This window comes from Bison bison, unplaced genomic scaffold, assembly GCF_000754665.1.
Source record: "Bison bison bison isolate TAMUID 2011002044 unplaced genomic scaffold, Bison_UMD1.0 scf7180017864376, whole genome shotgun sequence".
In the NCBI taxonomy this organism is placed as follows: Eukaryota; Metazoa; Chordata; class Mammalia; order Artiodactyla; family Bovidae; genus Bison; species Bison bison.
Window position 1 is genome coordinate 10,674,376 of NW_011494948.1, and position 20,437 is coordinate 10,694,812.

Genomic DNA, 20,437 nt, shown 5'->3' on the forward strand with positions numbered 1-20,437 from the left:
AAGATTTGAGGACTCTTGCAAAGCAAAGTTTCAAGTGAGCATCAGAAGACTTTCTTGTACAGTACTTTTTTTTTTCCAATTTGCTTTTTATCGTGTGTGACAAAATTCCAGAATTAAAACGATTCGGCGTGACGTGCTATTTCACCCATACGAAATGTAATCACCTGTCTTCTGGGGTTTGCAATCTCTTGTGAGACTGAACATACATATCTGTATTATGCTTCCCACCTGGAATATCCTATATCCTAGTTATCCTGGGCAGTGGTCTTAACTTGTGTATGGATGGTCACCCATGGAACACTCAATCCTTAAGAGTAAAATTAGAGACTGAAATATTCTGCTTCTGTCAATAAATGTTTTTCCTCAGACAAACCACCCTCTGCACAGTACTTCCTTATACACTGAGGCATAAAGACAGCGCTCGTGTTTTCTGGTGGCTTCATGGAAATGAAAGCACCAAGCTTTGGGTGTTGTAACCTTTGGTCCCAGAGCCATTTATTTGAGTGTTATGACTTGCAGTATTTTCAGCAAACCAACTAAAACTGTGATAGGAATTCATGCAAATAAGCTTAAATTTTGGCTTGTCTTCAAACACTCCATTTCCATAAATATTTTATGCAGTTTTTCATGAGTCTTTTATTTTTGTTAAAAAAAAAAATCCAATGCATTAACCTCATTATCACAAGTGCACTATTTCAAGTGTAAAAGAATGAATATTACTTACAAACGTGGGGGGGATGGATATAGTATTATATTTTATTATTCAAAGTCTAGCTATCTTAACTGCTGTATTCTGGGACTGTCAATGATAACCTGGAACTGAAAAGAACTCTGTGACCATAAAACATTTTTACAGAACAAGGTAAATGGAGGTGGGGGAGGGAATTTTTTAAGAAGATAGATTTCTCTTCAAAGCATGTTTTGAACTGTATGAAGAAAGCCACTCAATTTTTTCTCAGAGATTTTGCTTTTCATGCATTGGGTCCCTTGTATTTTAGTAGAAAGGAAAATATTTTTTTCTTTTATTTTTAAGAAGACTGAATTTTTAAATATGGAAAAAACAGAACATTATAGAGGCAAGTCACTACTTTTCAGCATACTTCTATTGTTGTTACTTTATGAAACAACTCTACCCACCAGGGAAACACTAGAATTTGGGTGGTAGCTATTTGGAAACTTCCTAGTTAATATTGTTTCTTCTACATATATTGATTTTTACCATGTAAAAAATTTTCTCCAGATACATTATTAAAAGACAATGTAAAACCAAAAACTGCATTTGTTATAATGGGATGAACTAACTGTGTGACTCTAGTTAGGCGGGTGTATACTCTGCTCATAAGCTTATCTCCACAAGAGGAGGACAGCTCTACTACTCCACCACTGACCACCTTAACACATTCCTTTTATATTACATTTTCTTTAAGATTGAAAAAGAACACTGCAGGTTTAGGACCAGCTGCTTCTGTTTAAGCCCAACTGTTTCAGAGCCACAGCTACATACCTAAGGTGTGATGTCATCTGAAGGCTGGACATAATATATTCTAACTGATCCTCAAAGTATATGCATGCCTCCCCTTCTATGCATAATTCCCATGACAGACTATATGTTAGAGATGTGCTCAAAGACATTGTGAAGTTGAAGTAACCCATAATCGTCATTACATTTCCCCATATCAACAATTACTTCGGTCCCATTGTCTTCCGGTATTTCTACGACTCTTAAAGAATTCATGGACACACTAAATACTCATGTAAGAATGATAACATTTCTGGTTATACCTACGCAGATGCAGGCTGTCTCGATGTCCTGGACCTATGGTTCTTTCCATCCGTAAATTTCTGTTTCTATATTGGATAAATACGTGTGTATGAAGATAATATATTGATTTAATTATAAAGCCACAAGGCAAAGCAGAAATATATATAACAGAAGCTGCAGCTTCTAAGTGAAGGTTCACAGGAAAGCAGGAAACTGTGTACACAGTTAACTTATTCACACCTAGATGCATGGAAACACACACACACAAACACACACACGGAGCACAGAGAAAAATGGCGTGCATTACTGAGTAAGATGGCGTATGATTCTGCATGCTTAATCAGAACAAGCACCGACTGCAACAATCCTTCACGAGCATGGCAGCCTGGGGATCACGCGGTCACTGTGGACAATCTTTACAGTGCATCGAAAACATCCAAGTTGGATTATTTTTTAATGTGGCAAGTCCACCATGACTGGCACCCTCCACCCCCCAGCAGGAGCAGCCAATGGAGATTTACTGACCTGTCTCTGCTTCGGCGAGAGGGGAAGGCAGCGTTGCAGCCAGCCACCGTGCAGACATGCATCTCTTTCAAGTGAACGTTCCTGTAGTGAAGCTTCACGCTGTAGGAGCTTTTGAAACTCTTCTTGCACACATAACAGATTTTAGGGTCTGGGCTAGAACACAGGTCCCCTTCTGGGGAGAACTTCTGAGGGCTGCCGTAATTCAGAGAGGATGTAAAACTCTCGTGCAGGGCTGCCATGCTGGCACCCCCACCGTTGTACAGCCCATACTGGCTCATGTAAAACATGTCGTAAGTGGGGTCTGTAAACTCCTCCTTCACCTTGATGACATCCTGGTGAGAGGGCTCACTGTGGTTCTCGTCCGGCCTCTCACTGTTCATCAGGACTTTCTCACTCACCTCACCGTGCATGTGCTCATCCCCCTCCATGGATTCCTCACCGAGTTTGGGCTCCGAAGACTCAGACTCATTCTCATAGTCCCGCTCAGGTTCTTGGTCCTCAGAAGTCATGCTGTCAGCCCTTCTTATCTCTGTCCTTGAAATGCACCGGGTCCTGCTATGCTTAGAAAAGTCCTTCACCGACATGCCCGGACTCATCTCCTCCTGGGAGTGGCAGTGATTGTCATGGCTCCCATCGTTCACCACAGCCCCGCTGTCATTGGGGTCGTCATCTTCATCGTCAAACTCATCGGCGGTATCGATAATTTCCTTCTCGATCTTCACAGGCATACTGGACTTCCTGGGCTTCTTCTTGGGCGCCAGGTCGGCACTGGGCTCATGAGCGGCCATCATCACTACTGGCGCTGCTGGCTCAGAGGGCGGTGGGGGGTGCTGCTCTATGGTACCACTGGTTGGAATGATGGGACTGGTTGGGAGGGAGGTCGGAGGACTCACCATTTCCCCTGGAGTGAGTAAACTTCTATAAAATGGAGGAACGGGTTGGACAGTCTTTAGCCCAGAGAACACCAGCTGGCTAGGGAGAGGGTTCTGTAAGACGGGGTCTAGTGGGGGAGTGGTAAAACCCATTGGGGGCCGGCCAGGGCTCGTGAGTGTGAGATTCGATTTTGTACTTGCTATGACGGGGGTGGCGGGCCCGGACGTGGCCCGGATTAAATCTTTGTCTCGGTTATTCCTTAGCATAGGCATGTGAAGGCGAGGGTTAGGGTTTGCACTGTGGCGGTTCCGGCTGCGGAGGGAGCTAAAGACCATATTGCAGCCTTCAATGGTGCACCGATGTTTGATCTTCAGGTGAACGGCGTTATAATGGATTTTGAGAGTACCTTTGTCATAGAACGTCTTCCCACACGCGTTACAGAACACTCTTCCCTTCCGGGAGGCTGACCCCATCCTTCTCATCCGGTGGATCCGGAATGAGCTCTTTGGGTGTTCAGTTTTGGACAGATCACTGACTGGGGCGGAATTCTGAATGGGAGACACGCAGGCTGGCTCGGTTTTGGGCTCCACGTTAGTGATGCTGGTCAGGGCATTTCTATTGGGCGTTTGATCATTCTTGTAGGGCGTGGGGGAGACTTCAGACTCACTGCTCTCATTATATTCATTCTGGGTCGAAAGGCTGGGTTCCCGCAGCCTCAGTCCTGGTTGCTCTAACAGCAGCCCGTTTGGAGGCAATCCTAGCAGCGGGGCTGAGACTGGGTTTATGTACTGGAATGGCAGCAGGAAGGCGAGGCTGTTGGGGATGTTTTCGAAGTGATGAATGCTGGAAGGGTTGCTGTTCTCTAGATGGGCGAGGAGGCTGGGACTCCTGGTGCGATTATTGCTCTCAATGAAAGTTCTGATGTCTGAGTCTGTCTTTGAAGATGGTACAGCTACGGCCTGCCCTTCTTTCTCCTGAATCGCCATCAGCTCCACGATGGATTTGGTTTCTCCGAACCGCAGAAACTGCTGAAGGGTGATGATTTCCTCTTCTCGAGACATGATGGCCCAGCGGTCCAGCACCTTGCCGGCAGCATCCTGGAGGCCACATCAAAGAAACGACAAAGACAAACACAGAAACTTATTGATTGTGCATAATTACTCAGTGCAGCTGAAGGTGCTCTGTCTGCTCATGGAACACCACGAGCGAGAGCAGAAAACAACATGCAAGCTCTGTTAATACAAGTTGATCCACGAAGCAAACTTCTCTGCCATGCAAATGCAGTCATTAGAGTCACAGTTAGAGAAACAGATTGAGTTTAATAATGTCAAAGCAAACAAAACGTAGACCACTGGGGATCTGTGATCTAAAATGCCTACAATCTACTGCTACTTTTAACAACAATGGTCTATAGACTATGCAAGTATTTAGCATATATTAGTACAAGACGTGAACTCTTGCTGTGCGACCCAGTGTATGCAAAAGCAAAACAGAACATGGTATCTTAATCTTTATCAAATAGTGACACCAAAGGAAGGAATTAGGTACATTTTTCGAATTTTATTTAACACAATCAGACATGACACTGGATTCAATGATGAAACTGCCTTTAAACAGGAGCTATTATCTGAATTTCTAAATCACGAAGGTGAATGAAGTAGCATCACCCCCATACTCACATTGCTACGCTGCATTTCTCTGCTTTTAAGTGGCTGAATTTTAGTGTCACGTTACAGTACGCAATTTCATAAGGTAGAGTAAGGAAACACAGTAATTGTACTTTTTCTGAAAATTGATTGTAATTCTATGATTCAAAGTTTGAGTTAAGAGTATTTGACTTTTTATGATCTTGTTATAAATGACAGTTATAGATATTCAGAAAGTAAACCTGTGATGGATTTAGATAAGAATGTGTAAAAATATTGTCTCTTAACATCCTGCTCTGATAGTAGAGAGCGTCCACAGAGAATACACATCAGTAATCACCAGACTATGTGTTGTTAAATATACATTAAAAGCATTTCACACTTTCATTTTTGCTAGTAACTATGAGATATGCCTGGAGGTAGGACTTAAAAACCCTGCAATGTAATGTCAGGCAATCCATTTCAGTATGGATTGAGAGAAACCTATTCAAACACTTAATGACTCCATCATCTTCTAGGGCACAGCTCCTTCCCACCAGGACAGGACACTTGGCAACCCTCTGTGAACAGCACTTGTTCCAACCCTTGACAGTTGATTTATGGAAGCACAAAATCATCTTAAATGCAAGACAAGAGCCTTATTAATTACAAAGAGGAAAATCATCACATTGTAAGGGAGAAACCTAGCAGACACCACCGTAACCAACTTGCCTAAATGAAGGATCATCACAGACCTTGTGATCTATATACTGAAAAGGATACACTGTGGTTTTTCTGGCATGCTTGCCCAAAAAAATGCATACCTCAATCTAATTATGAAAAAACATCAGATAAATCAAAACTAAAAGGTGTTCTGCAAAACAGCCGCAAGTATTCTTCAAAGTGTAAATGTTGGGAAAGATTTTTTTTTAAAGTCAAAGAAAGACCAAAGATTGGTTAGAGATTGGAGGAGACTAAGACAGCACAAATGAATATAAGATTCTAGGGATCCTAGACCGGAAAAAGTACATTTGTGGGAATAGTGGTAAAATTTCAGGAAAGTCTCTCAATTAGCGAACAGCACGGATCAATCCTAATTTCTCGGTTTTAACAACTGTACTATGCATGTGTAAGATGTTACATTAGGGCAAACAGGATAGAGGGAACTGTACTATTTTTGCAAGAGAGAATTCTCTCTCATAGATAGTTCTACTCAGCCCCGTGATGTGAAATTCTCTCTGGACCACAACTGTATGGTCTGAATCACAACACCTAATTCGATATTAAGGCAATATTTGTCATTTATTTAAATTACTTAAAAAAGAAGCTCTAATAGTTATAAGCCATTCCTTATAAGGCTCATTTCTGGCATTCTATCCTTTTATATGTGTGTTGGTGTACTACCTGACCTGCCTCTTGAGAAATCTGTATGCAGGTCAGGAAGCAACAGTTAGAACTGGACATAGAACAACAGACTGGTTCCAAATTGGGCAAGGAGTACAATCAAGCCTGTATATTGTCACCCTAACTTATATGCAGAGTACATCATGAGAAATGCTAGGCTGGATGAAACACAAGCTGGAATCAAGATTGCTGGGAGAAATATCAATGACCTCAGATACGCAGATGACACCACTCCTGTGGCAGAAAAAGTGAAGAACTAAAGAGCTTCTTGATGACAGTGAAAGAGGACAGTGAAAAAGTTGGTTTAAAACTCAACACTCAGAAAACTAAGATCATGGCATCTGGTCCCATCACTTCATGGCAAATAGATGGGGAAACAGTGGAAACAGTGACCGACTTTACCTTCTTGGGCTCCAAAATCACTGCAGATGGCGATTGCAGCCATGAAATTAAAGACGCTTACTCCTTGGAAGGAAAGTTATGACCAACCTAGACAGCATATTGAAAAGCAGAGACATTACTTTGTCAGCAAAGGTCCATCTAGTCAAGGCTATGGTTTTTCCAGTGGTCATGTACAGATTTGAGAGTTGGACTATAAAGAAAGCTAAGCACCAAAGAATTGATGCTTTTGAACTATGGTGTTGGAGAAGACTCTTGAAAGACCCTTGAACAGCAAGGAGATCCAACCTGTCCATCTTAAAGGAAATCAGTCCTGAATGTTCATTGGAAGGACTGATGCTAAAGCTGAAACTCCAATTCTTTGGCCACCTGATGCAAAGAACTGACTCACTGGAAAAGACCCTGATGCTTGGAAAGATTGAAGGCAGGAGGAGAAGGGGACGGGATGAGATGGTTGGATGGCATCACTGACTCAATGGACATAAGTTTGGGTAAACTCCGGGAGTTGGTGATGGACAGGGAGGCCTGGCGTGCTGCAGTCCATGGGGTCGCAAAGAGTCAGACGTGACTGAGCGACTGAGCAACTGAACTGAACCACGTAAACTGGCAAATACAGATGTCCCTCCCTCATTTGCAGGAGAAGTTAGCCTTCAGATTAGACACTCTCATGAAGTTCTCTGTTCACAACAGTCATACCATGGTATGCCGACACAGTGACTGACTGGATAATCCTGGAGTTGCGAAGTAGCTGCTTTTTCAAAAGTATCACTGGTAGCAATGGTCTCCCTTACATCCTTTTTTGGGACAGGGGAGTAGAGGAGACTTTTGGTATTGTAAATAAGCAGAGAAATAAATTGTGATTTTACAGAGATTATCTCATTTGAGTCTTTTAACAGCTTCCAGAGCTTGGCAAATGTTTAGCAGATGAGACACCAGAGGTATGACTGCTTAAGGTTGCGAAGATGCTAACTGGGGTCTAGGACTTGAACCCAGAAATTCTGACTCCAGGTTCACTGAACTTACTGAGGCCATTTTCGAGGTGGGCACACTGCGTCTGTGATAACAAGGGGCAAGACCTCTCCTGAACAAGGCTGGTCTCCAGATCACTGTCATGACCTCTTCTACACCATTTTCCCTTTACCATCAAATCCATTTTCTTGATTATTCTTTTTATGAACGCGTTCACTGTGGAAACTCAATCTGAGTGGTGTATAGTCATTTTTACCTCAGGTTCTTCCTAGGTAGCCTGCACCTAAATCTGCATGTTGATACTGTACTTACAGAGCTGGCAGCCTCTGATATTAAAATAGGCCTCAGAAACCATAGCAACTGATCAAACCCACCTGAGGCATCTCTTTTCCATCACCCTTCTGTCTTCCCTCCCCTAACGGTACACAGCAGTCCCATATGGTTTCTCTTTTCTCCTGGCCCGCCACGAATGCCTGCTGCTATTTCTAAATCTACTGCCTTTCAGATTCTTTTTTAGTCCTGAGTGGCTGTCTCCACTAAAAGAGAGACTGCTCTGTTAAACTACTTACTTCTGGTGGAAGAGATCCAGGTAAGCAAGGTTTAGAACTTTGCTGGTTGCCTGAATGATAAAAGAGAAGCTTTATTTATTGTGGTAACAGAAGCATCCGTTTATAATTTACCTGGAAGGACAACATAGTATCTTTGTAAATGAATGTGCCTGGGGACAGGTCAACTATCTACATGACATACTCCAACTAGAATCCTCCTGACAGGGTACCCTCTGGATCCAGGCAATGTGAAGTTCTTTTCAAAGAAGCCATCATTCATCAAGACCATCTAAAGACCATCCCTTTCATAAACAGAGAAACTGCAACAAGAAACAAAGTTGATTGTCTTATGTAATAGAATGGGTCTGAAAGCTCAATGCAAGGAATGAATATCAGCTTTAGCATATCCTTGGGTTAAAGCAGTTGAAGGGAGTTAGAAATCATCAAAGGAAAACAAAAGAGGCCCAGGTTTTTTGCCTGCAGATCTTTGTGACAGAAGTAATCAGGATCTGGTGCAGTGATTCTTAAACCATGGCTTAAGATTCCTCTGTTAAGACTTTCCATGAGTGGCCTATATGCTATCAAAAAGGACCACTCTGCAAGGAATTCAGAGTAGCTATCTGGTAACTTTCAGGACAATGTGACACTGCTGTACAATGAAAGACATGGTCATTTCTTTTAAAATTAACTAATTTTTACTTTATTTAACTCAACTATTGGCTCAAAATCAGCTGGGGGAAAACTGGTCCTTCCCCACAGATAGTTTGAGAAGTACAATACAAATCTAAAACCTAGGCCTCCTTATCATGTCAACTACACTTTACCAGTGATTGAGAGCCATAAAAAGAATTTGGTATTGTCACAAAATAAACAGTAATGGAAAAAATTCAGTTAGGCCACTATGAACGTTCTGACCACTTCATACTGGGATGCCAGACTTGTGTATGAATGAAAAGTCACATCAGAGTGAGTAACTGGATTCGTGGCCTTCCCATTCATGTTGTAGTTGGTGACTGAGTTACTTTAGGCTCCCCCATTTGTAACCAGAGCTCAGTGACCATTTCATTGGAAATTATTATTTACAAAATGAGGATGAGAAGATTTGTCCTGTTAAGTGAAATGCAAAGTACTAGGATAAATATTTTTTTAATTTTTGGCTGCACCATGCCAGTTTGTGGGATTCTAGTTCTATAACCAGGGATCAAACACAGGCCCTTGGCAATGAAAGCACGGAGTCCTAACCATTGGACCTCCAGCGAAGTCCCTAGGATAAGTATTGATTTCCTATGATAATAATTGGCTATCCTATTAATTAGAAGATTTGTAACGAAATAATCCAGACTTATAAACAAGTTTTACTGTGTTCAGAAACAGTATAAAACACTTAAAATATTTACATCTCAACATTTTAAATGAAAAGACTTCCTTTTATATTCACTGAACTGGTGCTTATATCACTTAGGAAAAATCTGGCACCCAGTTCAATATGGGTCCAGAGTGAACTAATACAATATTGTAAAGTTTAAAAATAAAATAAAATTTAAAAATAAATTTAAAAAAATAAAATCTTTGTCAGTAGGGTCACGATCATGGTTTCAATGGTTTTATTTGAGCCCCTTTTTCATGTCAAAACACCTTACATGATGTGTAATTTTAAAACCAAAGTCAAGTAATATCGGCTGTTTTTTCTTATGTGAGGGAAAGGGAGAATAGAGAAGGAAAGATGTAAAGAGACTGGAGAGAGACCAGATAGAGACTTTGGGATCATTAGACTGACTGTCAGCTGACCTTAAGCCCCGAGAATCTGCTTGAAGGCCAAGAATAAACCTGTTTGTGCTCATGGCAGGCCACTAGCATGCTAGAAAATAGAGGGAAACACTGCCTTTCCTTCCACACATGGAAATGAGACCGAACAGTAAACACAGCAGAGACCTAGGGCCTATTTGCTCTAGCAGTATTCACATTATGAAGAAATGAGCAAACGGCTTAAAGACCAGCACAAAATAGTTTAATTTTCGACTCTATTTCATGAATATCTTTCTGTCAAATTTAAGGCATAATTTAAAGGAAAAGTCCAAAAACGATTAGCTAAAAACTAAAAACATTTCTCCTTTGATCTAATTTTAAAGCTTTTAATGAAATGCTATCCACCTAAAACAAAATGAGGTTTACGAGACATACTTTCTGATATCATGTCTAGATTTGCAAGCATCGTGTGCTATCCTTAAGGTATTATTCCATTCCAACTGTATTGGCAACTTATTTTCATGACCGGTTTCCTACTGGGATTTTCTCTTCTTTCTGGGCTGGAGGAAGCACAAGCTGGAATCAGGATTGCTGGGAGAAACATCAATAACCTCAGATATGCAGAAGACACCACCCTTATGGCAGAAAGTGAAGAAGAACTAAAGAGCCTCTTGATGAAAGTGAAAGAGGAGAGTGAAAAAGTTGGCTTAAAGCTCAACATTCAGAAAACTAAGATCGTGGCATCCGGTCCCATCACTTCATGGCAAATAAATGGGGAAACAATGGAAACAGTGAGAGACTTTATTTTTGGGGCTTCAAAATCACTGCAGATGGTGACTGCAGCCATGAAAGTAAAAGACACTTACTTCTTGGAAGGAAAGTTATGACTAACCTAGACAGCATATTAAAAAGCAGAGACAATACTTTGTCAACAAAGGTTCGTCTAGTCAAGGCTATGGCTTTTCCTGTGGTCATGTATGGATGTGAGAGTTGGACTATAAAGAAAGCTGAGCGCTGAAGAATTGATGCTTTTGAACTGTGTGTTGGAGAGGACTCTTGAGAGTCCCTTGGACTGCAGGAGATCCAACCAGTCCATACTAAAGGAGATCAGTCCTGGGTATTCACTGGAAGGACTGATGATGAAGCTGGAACTCCAATCCTTCGGCCACCTGATGCGAAGAGCTGACTCATTGGAAAAGACCCTTATGCTGGGAAAGATTGAGGGCAGGAGGAGAAGGAGATGACAGAGGATGAGATTGGTTGGATGGCATCACTGACACAATGGACTCTGGCAGTTGGTGATAGATAGGGAGGCCTGGTGTGCTGCGGTCCATGGGGTCCCAAAGCATCGGACACGACTGAGTGACTGAACTGAACTTCTTTCTCCTTTAGGAGTTCAGGTATTAAGGCAAGAGGAATGGACTTGCGTAGAAGGTAGAGAAACGATCCCAAGCCAATCCAGCTTGGTACTCTATCAAAACTGAACTATTAATTGCAGAGTTAAAACCTAATGAAACCATGCTATGCAAAACTTGAAACATACGTTTTGCCAGGTTTTCTTGATGTTTAAGTCTTAATTAAACAAATAGTGGGAGATATACACAAAGGAATACTACTGGGCAATAAAAAGGAATAAACTATTGATAGAAACGTAACCTTAAGAATGAAAGAAGTCAGACCTAAAAGATAACAGGTGTCACTATGCCAGTCAGAGGAATCATCCTTGAAAAGTAAGCCTACAAGAGGAGAAGTGAGATCAGTAGTTGCCAGGGCCCAAGGGTGGAAGAAAGGACCGACTGTAAAAGAACAGTGGGACCTTTAGGCAGTGATGGAAATGTTCTATATCCTAAGGCTGATGTATATATGACTATATAGGTTGTAGACTTTAAAACCTCCGAGATTTTTTGGCATGTAAAGTATACCTCAATGAAGCTGACACAAAACATTAAACTATGAAAATTGCATGAACTCTCAGAACTCAACATTCACAACTTTCCCCATTTATATACAGACCATCTTCTTGTTCCCTGCATTCTGTTGTAACCAGAAAAACACACACCCCCTCCTCCATTCTCTCCTATCTGTAGGGGGTACACAACAGTCCACTGATGTGGTGAGTAAACATGAGAATTTCTATTTTCGTAACCTAAAAAGACACGTGTTACATTTTTATATGTAAATTTACAATATATTACTAACTTAGAAACAGCTTCACACGCACTGGGGTGCATGCTCATGTATTTTATGAAAAGTATGAAAAGAACATGTAGTCATAAAAAGTTTAGGCTGCTTCACTACAGAGCTAATACCGACATGTGGCAGACACGGAGCATGCACACACATCTTCACACACACTTTGGAAGAAGTTGAAGAGTAGTCTGTTAATTCACCTAAGCTCCCCTTCACCTGCCTTTGTGCTGGCCTCTTGGTTAGGTGGACGTGTGTCAAGGAAGTGACCCAGAAATTAGGAAATCTATCATTTAACTGGTAGATCACCTCAGGGGGAAGTGGTGGGCTCGGACTATTATCTCAGATGTCGTGAACAGGGCCATTCCCTCAACTTCATATGGCGGTGTAGGGGTGCTGCAAATGAGACTTCATGTATGCCCCCCGAGCGCTGGACAGGGCTGCATGTGAGGGCTGAAGGCACTACCTATAGCTTTAGCAAAAAAAACCAATCTTACAGAAGTTATAGAAGTCCTCTTCTCTCCTTTTCACCTACAAGCTACCTGTTTTAGAACACATGTGGGTCCATATGTGACAAGCAGATATTTCAATTTTCCATTGTTCCTCTAAAAGTCAAGTTACTTTTAAACTTCTCTTCAGCCAAAAAGTTTAACTGGTCTGGGTACTCTCCACAAATATCAGAGCCACTCCCCCTCTTTTTGTTAGGGGGGGGGAAATGGCTAATTATTTATTTATCTAATTTACATGACTGGCATGGGTTAAAATTTGTGTGTGTGTGTAAGCAAGCAAGAAGTGGGGGTGGGGAGGGGTGGGGGTGTGCAGAAGGGGGCAGAAGAAGAAAAATGGTAAAACAACAACAAAAAATTCTTATTGAAAATAACAGATTCTGGGAAGCACTTGGGGGAAATTTTGTAAGCAATATTGTGATAATTTTTGAGAAACACTTGAAATTATGTGGGGAAACAACTTGGCATGCTTATTTGTTTTAGCAAATTTACATTTAAACACGTATTTCTGGGAGGGCACCGACTGAAAGATGAACCACTACCATATACAGTATACACTGGAACAGTCTGCTTGTGGAAGTAAACAGAATCATACTCTTCTTTATTCAGAGTTCTTTCAAGTGAGTGTGCTTTTCCAGTGTTTCAGGCTAATATTTCCAGGCCAGTTGAAACAACTGTAATATCTGTAGGCAGAGTGAGGCATGCTCATTTATACCATGATTGCACCAAATGGTTCAAATTAGACTTGATAAGAAAAGAAAATCAAATTCGTTTTGGGTAATAAAAACTACCCGATTTCCATCATTTGGAAATTTGTGTTTTGCAGAATTTCTCAAGAGCATCATTTTAGCTTTTAAATACAATGTTGACCAGTCCATTCTTGCTTCTTCTGCCCCTCCCCAGGACAGAAGGGTTCCATGACAAAGAATCAACAGGGTGTGGTACAAAAAGAAATGAAAACTTGCAAAGAAAAATCAAGACTGGACTTTGCTAACATTCATGCACATTTATCCCTTCTGGGAAACAAATATGCTTTCCTCATCAACCCAAGCCCATCCATGTCATGAAATGTGTGCACAGACATCAGAGCTATGTATATATTGGCTGGCTGTGATTATAGAAGCTGGTGCTAAATTCAGTGTGCGTGGATTATAAAGGACCTGTCTGAAGTATCTTTCCAATTCCTCCTTTTTCCCCCAAAGGAGAAATGAACTCTATAGGAATATCCACCACTGGTTAGAATGACAGAGCTCTCAAAAAACTTTGCCTTAAAGAATTTTCTGTCAAGGTGAGACTCTTATTAGTCCTTGCTAACACAGGTCTGTTCTCTATAAATACCATTTGCACATTAGGGATTGACTTTAAGAGCTACTTATCACATACATGTGCATGTACACAAACGTGTACCTGTAGAGAGACTACCATCCTCAGGTTACTGCACGAATCTCATTATAAATCAGTCGTCTTATAAGATGAAAAATGTTCAATCATGAAGAATTGGTAGTATACTAAGGAAAGGCATATCAAATTACTTGCAAAAAAAAAAAAAAAGTACAGAATTAAGGAATTCATCTCCTTGGATGAAACTGGAAGTCTGAAGGAAATGGCCCCTGACTGCAGTTGGGAGCAGAAGGAAAAGACAACATGGTAATTTTATGTGATTTTTAGGTATGGCTCTGGTAGATTTTTCAAGAGAGAAATCCCTACCATTTCTGTTTCTGATCCTTATTTGAAGCTACTTTTCAGTGAAGAAGGTATCTTTTAGAAGAAGAAACAAATTATTGAGAAATTGAACAATACACCCTCCCAAAATGACCACTTTTCAAACCAAGAGGAATCAAAATACCAAGGGACTGGTTTTAAACGGCTCTTCTGATTTTTTTTTAAAGTATATTGTTTGACTTTTTTGATATAAAAATGTACTTTGTTATAGAATGTTCTTGATTATGGACCAGATGAGAACATATAATTCGTAGAGGATGATTGCTTTTCTCCTCAATAACCGTCTGTACAGCAATTTTATTTTAAAATCTGTGATTATGATAGATCACTCCAGGGTTACAACATATTTAATCACAGAAACTCCAGCTAAGCTCTGTTAAAGGCCTGTCAGGATTTCTTCCCTGTACCCAGGAATTTTAGTTTGTCTGGCTTTAAACCAGGTCCATGCATTTCTTCTGTGGGTATTTGTTTGCAAATAAATAAAGCCTTGCTTTGCCATCTACAGAATTTTCAGAGGTGTAAATTACTTTCCACAGTATCTAGAACTGCACTTCAAAGAGTCCAAAGTTATTTTTCAAATTACCTAACTCCACTGTAAATCAAATCTGAGAAACTTTTAAATTAAGACACAATACATTTTAATAATTAACAATGGCATCTTAAGAATCATTTAAGTTTCAAAATAGGAAAACTCAAATCCAGCAGATCTTTATTCCTAGAAGATCAACCTATAATATAAAATTACTCATGCATCTTTAAGCACAGAGTATTTAACTCTGAACTTAGAGGCTAAAAGAGAATTTGGATATTAAAATTTCAGTTTTTGGTTATGCTTAGTACAACTTCCTCATATTCAGCCTCAGAGGAAAATAAAGAACATAAGCAAATGACACCTGAGTTCGAGTCTTCGTTTTGCCAATGATCAGCTGTGTGACTATGAAGTAACCAGTACCTAGTTTCGTTTCCTTATATGTAAGTAAGAGTCCTACTATTCTTGGTGGTGTTTAGCTGCTGTTGTGTCCAACTCTTTTGCAACCCTATGGACTGTAGCCCACCAGGCTCCACTCTCCAAGGGATTTCCCTGACAAGAATACTGGAGTGGGTTGCCGTTTTCTTCTGCAGGGAATCTTTCCGACCCAGGGATCAAACCTGGGTTTCCTGCACTGGCAGGGATATTCTTCACCGAGCCACCAGGGAAGCCCCACTAACTTTCTAAGCCTTACTAAAAAAAAGTCAGATTCCCTTATCTGACTATTTATACCTAGAATCTGGACATATAAGACATTTCAATTAAAATGTTTCCAATCTTAGGCTAAAATTTTTCCTCTCAACCAACTTGTGTATCTACAACTTATTTTCAGAACATACGTGTTTATGACTGAAAATATGCCCCCATGAGTTCCTGTATGGTTCCATAATCTGCATGCCTCCCTTGATGCTTTACCAGTAATATGATTAGAGGCAGTAATTCTTCTGGATCACCTTTTACTCCTGCTCAATGTAATGATCTGTTCAAGTGAAAACTTCGCTTGTATAGGGAAACTGTTCCTTCGAAGCCCCCATATCATTATATCAATAGAGTCTGTGGAAATCCTGTAAAACATGAGGCTCAGCCATTCCAAAATAAATATGTTATATCTCCATCAAGCTATATAAATAAGTATCTGTAGTTCTCCTATGATCTCTGGAGTTCTCAGAAACAGCAGTATCTGTATATAAGACTCTTGCCTCAATTAAACCTTTTAAATCGACACAAGTTACTCTTTTGGAGATGATCACCATGAGATGCTAGGGGGTAAGTCATTTTATGGTTCAGGACAGCAAAGGAACAGTTTGAAATCCTCAGAGAAAACACTAGAAACAGGAGGAAGGAGAAGGATGGGCCCTGCAAGTGGTCTTGTTTTCTTCTCCCTTCAGACATAAAGATAAAACCTGAGTCCTTGGACAGCTATAAATCTGCTTGCCTGGCAGTAAACACCACTCACCAGAGCCCGTGCTAGCATTTTTGCTTGGAGCTTTACATCTTCTAGTTTACTTTTCTTTCCATAACCAATGTTCTGCCACCAAGCTTGTAGAAAGCTTCCGTCTACCCAGGGGTCTGTGCTGAGGTTTTACGTATCTAAACACAAACCAGAGAGACCCTGGCATTTCCTGATGGGCTTTCCTATAATGTCTGATAAACAGCAAAAATGGGTGCAAAAGAAAACACTTTTTTTTTTTTCACGATGAGGATGATTTTCCACATTAGGTACGGGTCAAAACCTCGGAATGAATTCAAGGTCACAACCTTCAATCTTTGTATGAAGTTTGTCTGTACAACCAAGATCCTCAGTACTCATATCCCAGCTTCCAAAGCTTGAAAGGCTGATTCTAGCTCACATATTATACTTTGAATCGCTCCACAACTGAAGCTGATTGAACAACCCTAAGGAACTTTAACATATTCATTAGGATGTGGGGGAGCAGGGGGAGAAAAGAACTGAACATTCACTAAGCAGTATTCCATACAACACGTGGAGGATGGAGTGTGTGATTAACAGAGAGATGTATTGGGAGATTTAACTTTGTTCTTCTCTGAGTGTAAGAATGCCAGTAGAACACAAAGATTAATTTCCTGCTTTAGCATTCATCAGGGAACAACACATTATTACTTGTAACACATACACGAGGCTGTTGATGGATATACTTTCCTTTGATTGCTCCGATTAAATGTGTTCCTATAAAAGGCACCCCCACACGTGTGTGTGTAATTATCAATCTACATATGCGTTATCAATTTGCGTTTCTATGTATTTCTAAGCGATCAGTGTAGCTATTAGACATTTTATTTGGCCACAAAACAGAGGTGATTGGGGGTCGGCGGCTGACTGAAGAAATAGATCAAAAAATGCAATCATCAGAGTAAATAATCAACATATGGTACTGTAACGCCAAACTCAGAATTCCAAAACAGAGGAGGGGGAAGCATGCATTACGGAGCACAAGGTAATAACTGCGTCTGCATGCCTTAATACCCTCTTGTCCCAGCAGTCCTGACTTTCGAAGCAGCCCACTTCTCCACATTAACGGTAGTCATTTGGAGAGCAGCAAACGTGCCATTAGAAGCACTTTTACAAGTGTATATTCATCCACCAATTAGCTTAATGTGGCCGCTTTCTGCATATTTTCTATCCAGGCTTGCACAAATCTTATTAATATTTCCCCCTAGCGCTTTGACAGATTACCTTGTCATTACGCATCCTGGAGCCTTTTAAACAATATGGGTAAACTACTGTTTGTGAGGTTAATGACAATTATCCCCTAATTACTGCATAAGTCACTCAGTCCACTTTATCTCATAGGCAGGGTTCTGCTCTGTGTATCTGCCATTGTGTCACCGTAAATGAATCTTGTATTGCTATGTTTATCTGCCACTGCCTTGTAAATTATACTGACAGAAGAATGAACAAATTACTGCATGTCATCACTTAAATACTGCTTCTGAAACTGGGGGAAAAAAAAATGGCTTCAGCACAGAGCTTGAATTGTGATTTTAGCAGATCATTAGTAAAAACATATTTAATGTTTTCTGCTATATTTCAAGGCAGATGGCTTGGAATTTATAGTGAATTCATGATGGCACTGGGGGTAAGTGGAAGGTGAAGAGCGGTGGAAGTAAAAGAAAAGAAAAGGTGAAAACAGAAATAGAAATACCAGCCCAACCTCCTGAATGCATTTCCTATCAGTACCACAGCTGATGTGGTGCTCTTGAATTATTTTCCAAGATTTTTCAATTCGAAATCAAGTTCCATGGGTTAGGGATAAGCCATACTCTTCAGCTAGGATAATTTTTTTTTGGGCGGGGCGGGGGGGGGGGTTACGTTATAATCAGTCCAGACATAAAACATGGAATCTGTGTAATTGAGAAGAGAGACTGTAATAAAGGCCACAGGCTAAGCCAATTTCATTGATGCATTTTTAAACATCATTAAACAGGCTCACAAATACTGTTTCCAAAGTTGCATTGGAAATTGTTTAACAATGATTACATCAGTGAAATTAGTTTAGTCCCCCTTACTGCCTCAGGGTGACTGTATCTGCTCTAATTTACACAGAAAACAGGACAGTCTGAGTATCATTAAATTTAAAAATGTAAGCCATATTGAGCCAACTACAAATAATTTGGAAGAATTTGTTTTTAACCAGAAATCTGTGATTCTGAAAATTATCAGGTGAACAAATGTTTGCATGAGAACGGGAAGAAACAGCTGGTTTCCTAAGATGACTGTCATTTAATGAGTGTCTTAAAACATTGTGAAATGAGAAACATTCAAAATGCCTCCATTTAAATGACACCAGGGTAGCTGACAACTGGCAAGCTTAAGTGACAGAGCCATCTGAAGGATAGGTGTGTAGAAAGCTGGGTGTGCAGAAAGCTTGCATCAAATCTGCCTTACGAAAGCCACGAGCGTGCAAAGGAGGGCCCACAGCACTGACGATAAAGCTATTTGGCGGAAGCATACACGCATGCACAGACAGGACCTTCTGGTGTATTCACTAAAAAGGGTGGAAAAAAGGTTGCAGCGGAGAAAAAGGAAAAACATGAAAGCCAGAGTTGATGGCCTGACCCAGGGGCCTTAGGGATCCCAAGCAAACCCCTAGGGACTCCCTGTGATCCCCTAAAATTGATCTTAGCGTCTGTCCTGGGTTCAGTCAATGCAGAGTCAATCAAGCAGGTGCTGCGATCAAATATGAAAACGCCATACAATGTTCTTTGCTTTTAGTGTGTTAAGTCAAAGTTAAGGGTTACATCAGTTAATAGCAGTTAAGACTGACATCACTGTGACAACCACTAAGGGATTAAATTTTTCCTGACCTTTTTAAAAAAAAACTATCTAAGCTACTTATGGATACTGAGTAAACTAGATTTCTTTTATTTTTTTTCTTTTTTGGAAAGTACATTTCTAAATCATTAATTTCCTTTTTCTTTTAACACTGGATTTTCTTGCCTTTAAAAAAAAAACAAAAAAAACACATTGCTAATGGTACAGCCACTCTGCTTGGCTGGGGATACGGGGAGCCGATGTGCACTTAGGGGAGATAAGATCTTGGTGTCACCTCAGAGAAGAGGCGCACAAACAGTATTTTCTTGAGTTTGTGAAGTTAATGATGGTTACAGAAAGGGAGACAGTGCTGGAGGGATCAATGTAAACGCCCAGAGGTACCTGGGTGTAAGGTAACAGATGAAGACAGCCATTAAGAAAACAAATCGGATTTCCTTGCTCACTTTAATCCACTCTTTACAGACTTTCGTCAAGTTTCCAAAAACTGAGACTCAGAATATTTCATTCCCCTTCCTGGCAAACCTTCAGCGGCTTCCTATTATGCAGAGAGTAAAAAATTCCCTTACGTGACACCTGAAATCCCTTCAGGTGCTAGTGGTAAAGAACCTGCCTGCCAAGGCAGGAGACATAAGCAACGCAGGTTCGATCCCTGGGTCGGGAAGATCCCCTGGAGGAGGCAATGGCAACCCACTCTCGTATTCTTGCCTGGAGAATCCCACGGGCAGAGGAGCACCTGGCAGGCTGCAGTCCATAGGGCCGCACAGTGTCGGACACAACTGAAGTGACTTAGCACACACGCATGATATAGACCCAATCCACCCCTCCTACATCATCTCCTGCCAGGACCTCTGAACTCCAACTGCAAAGATCTTCTTACCATGAACACCAAGTTCAGCAAAATCTCACCTGCTTCTGAACCCTCTGCTTCTGACACATTTCCATCCTTCAAGGTCCAGCTGAAATTAACCTATACGATATTTTCTATCCTACCCTTTTCCTTCCTTCTCCCCACTCCCAACAAGAATTACCTGCCCCTTCAGCGATCTGCTTATATTTCTATGTCACGTGTATCTCTTTATCACAAGATTATTGTACTTTATATCCCAACTGCCAGGATCAATCAATACTGAATGAATTCATTAGTATTATGAATGCAGGGGTTGGGAGGCAATTTAGAGGTCATCTAATGCCACTTTTTAATTTTACAGAAGAGAAAATTAACAAGTATCTTGCCCAAGATCAGGAAGCCAGAGTGTGAGGAGCTGACTCGAGAGACTCTGTCCAGCTCCTCTGAGCCAGTCTAGGGCTTTTCTCACAACACTGTCCTTTTCTTTTATGCTGGTGCAAG

At 40.8% G+C, this 20,437-nt stretch overlaps 1 protein-coding gene across 12 annotated transcripts in view; it reads right to left on the reverse strand.

The window, feature by feature from the left end:
• The window catches only part of BNC2 (basonuclin 2), a 479,688-nt gene that overhangs the window by 16,667 nt on the left and 442,584 nt on the right, over positions 1 to 20,437 (reverse strand). For 11 of the 12 annotated variants that reach the window (XM_010857048.1, XM_010857047.1, XM_010857043.1 and 8 more), the window contains one exon: positions 2,288 to 4,257. In XM_010857048.1, coding sequence (XP_010855350.1) covers positions 2,288 to 4,257 — 1,970 coding nt within the window. Of the gene's footprint in view, positions 1 to 692; positions 1,849 to 2,287; positions 4,258 to 20,437 lie in introns of those variants that run through there. The other variant, XM_010857051.1, reaches the window with a different exon arrangement.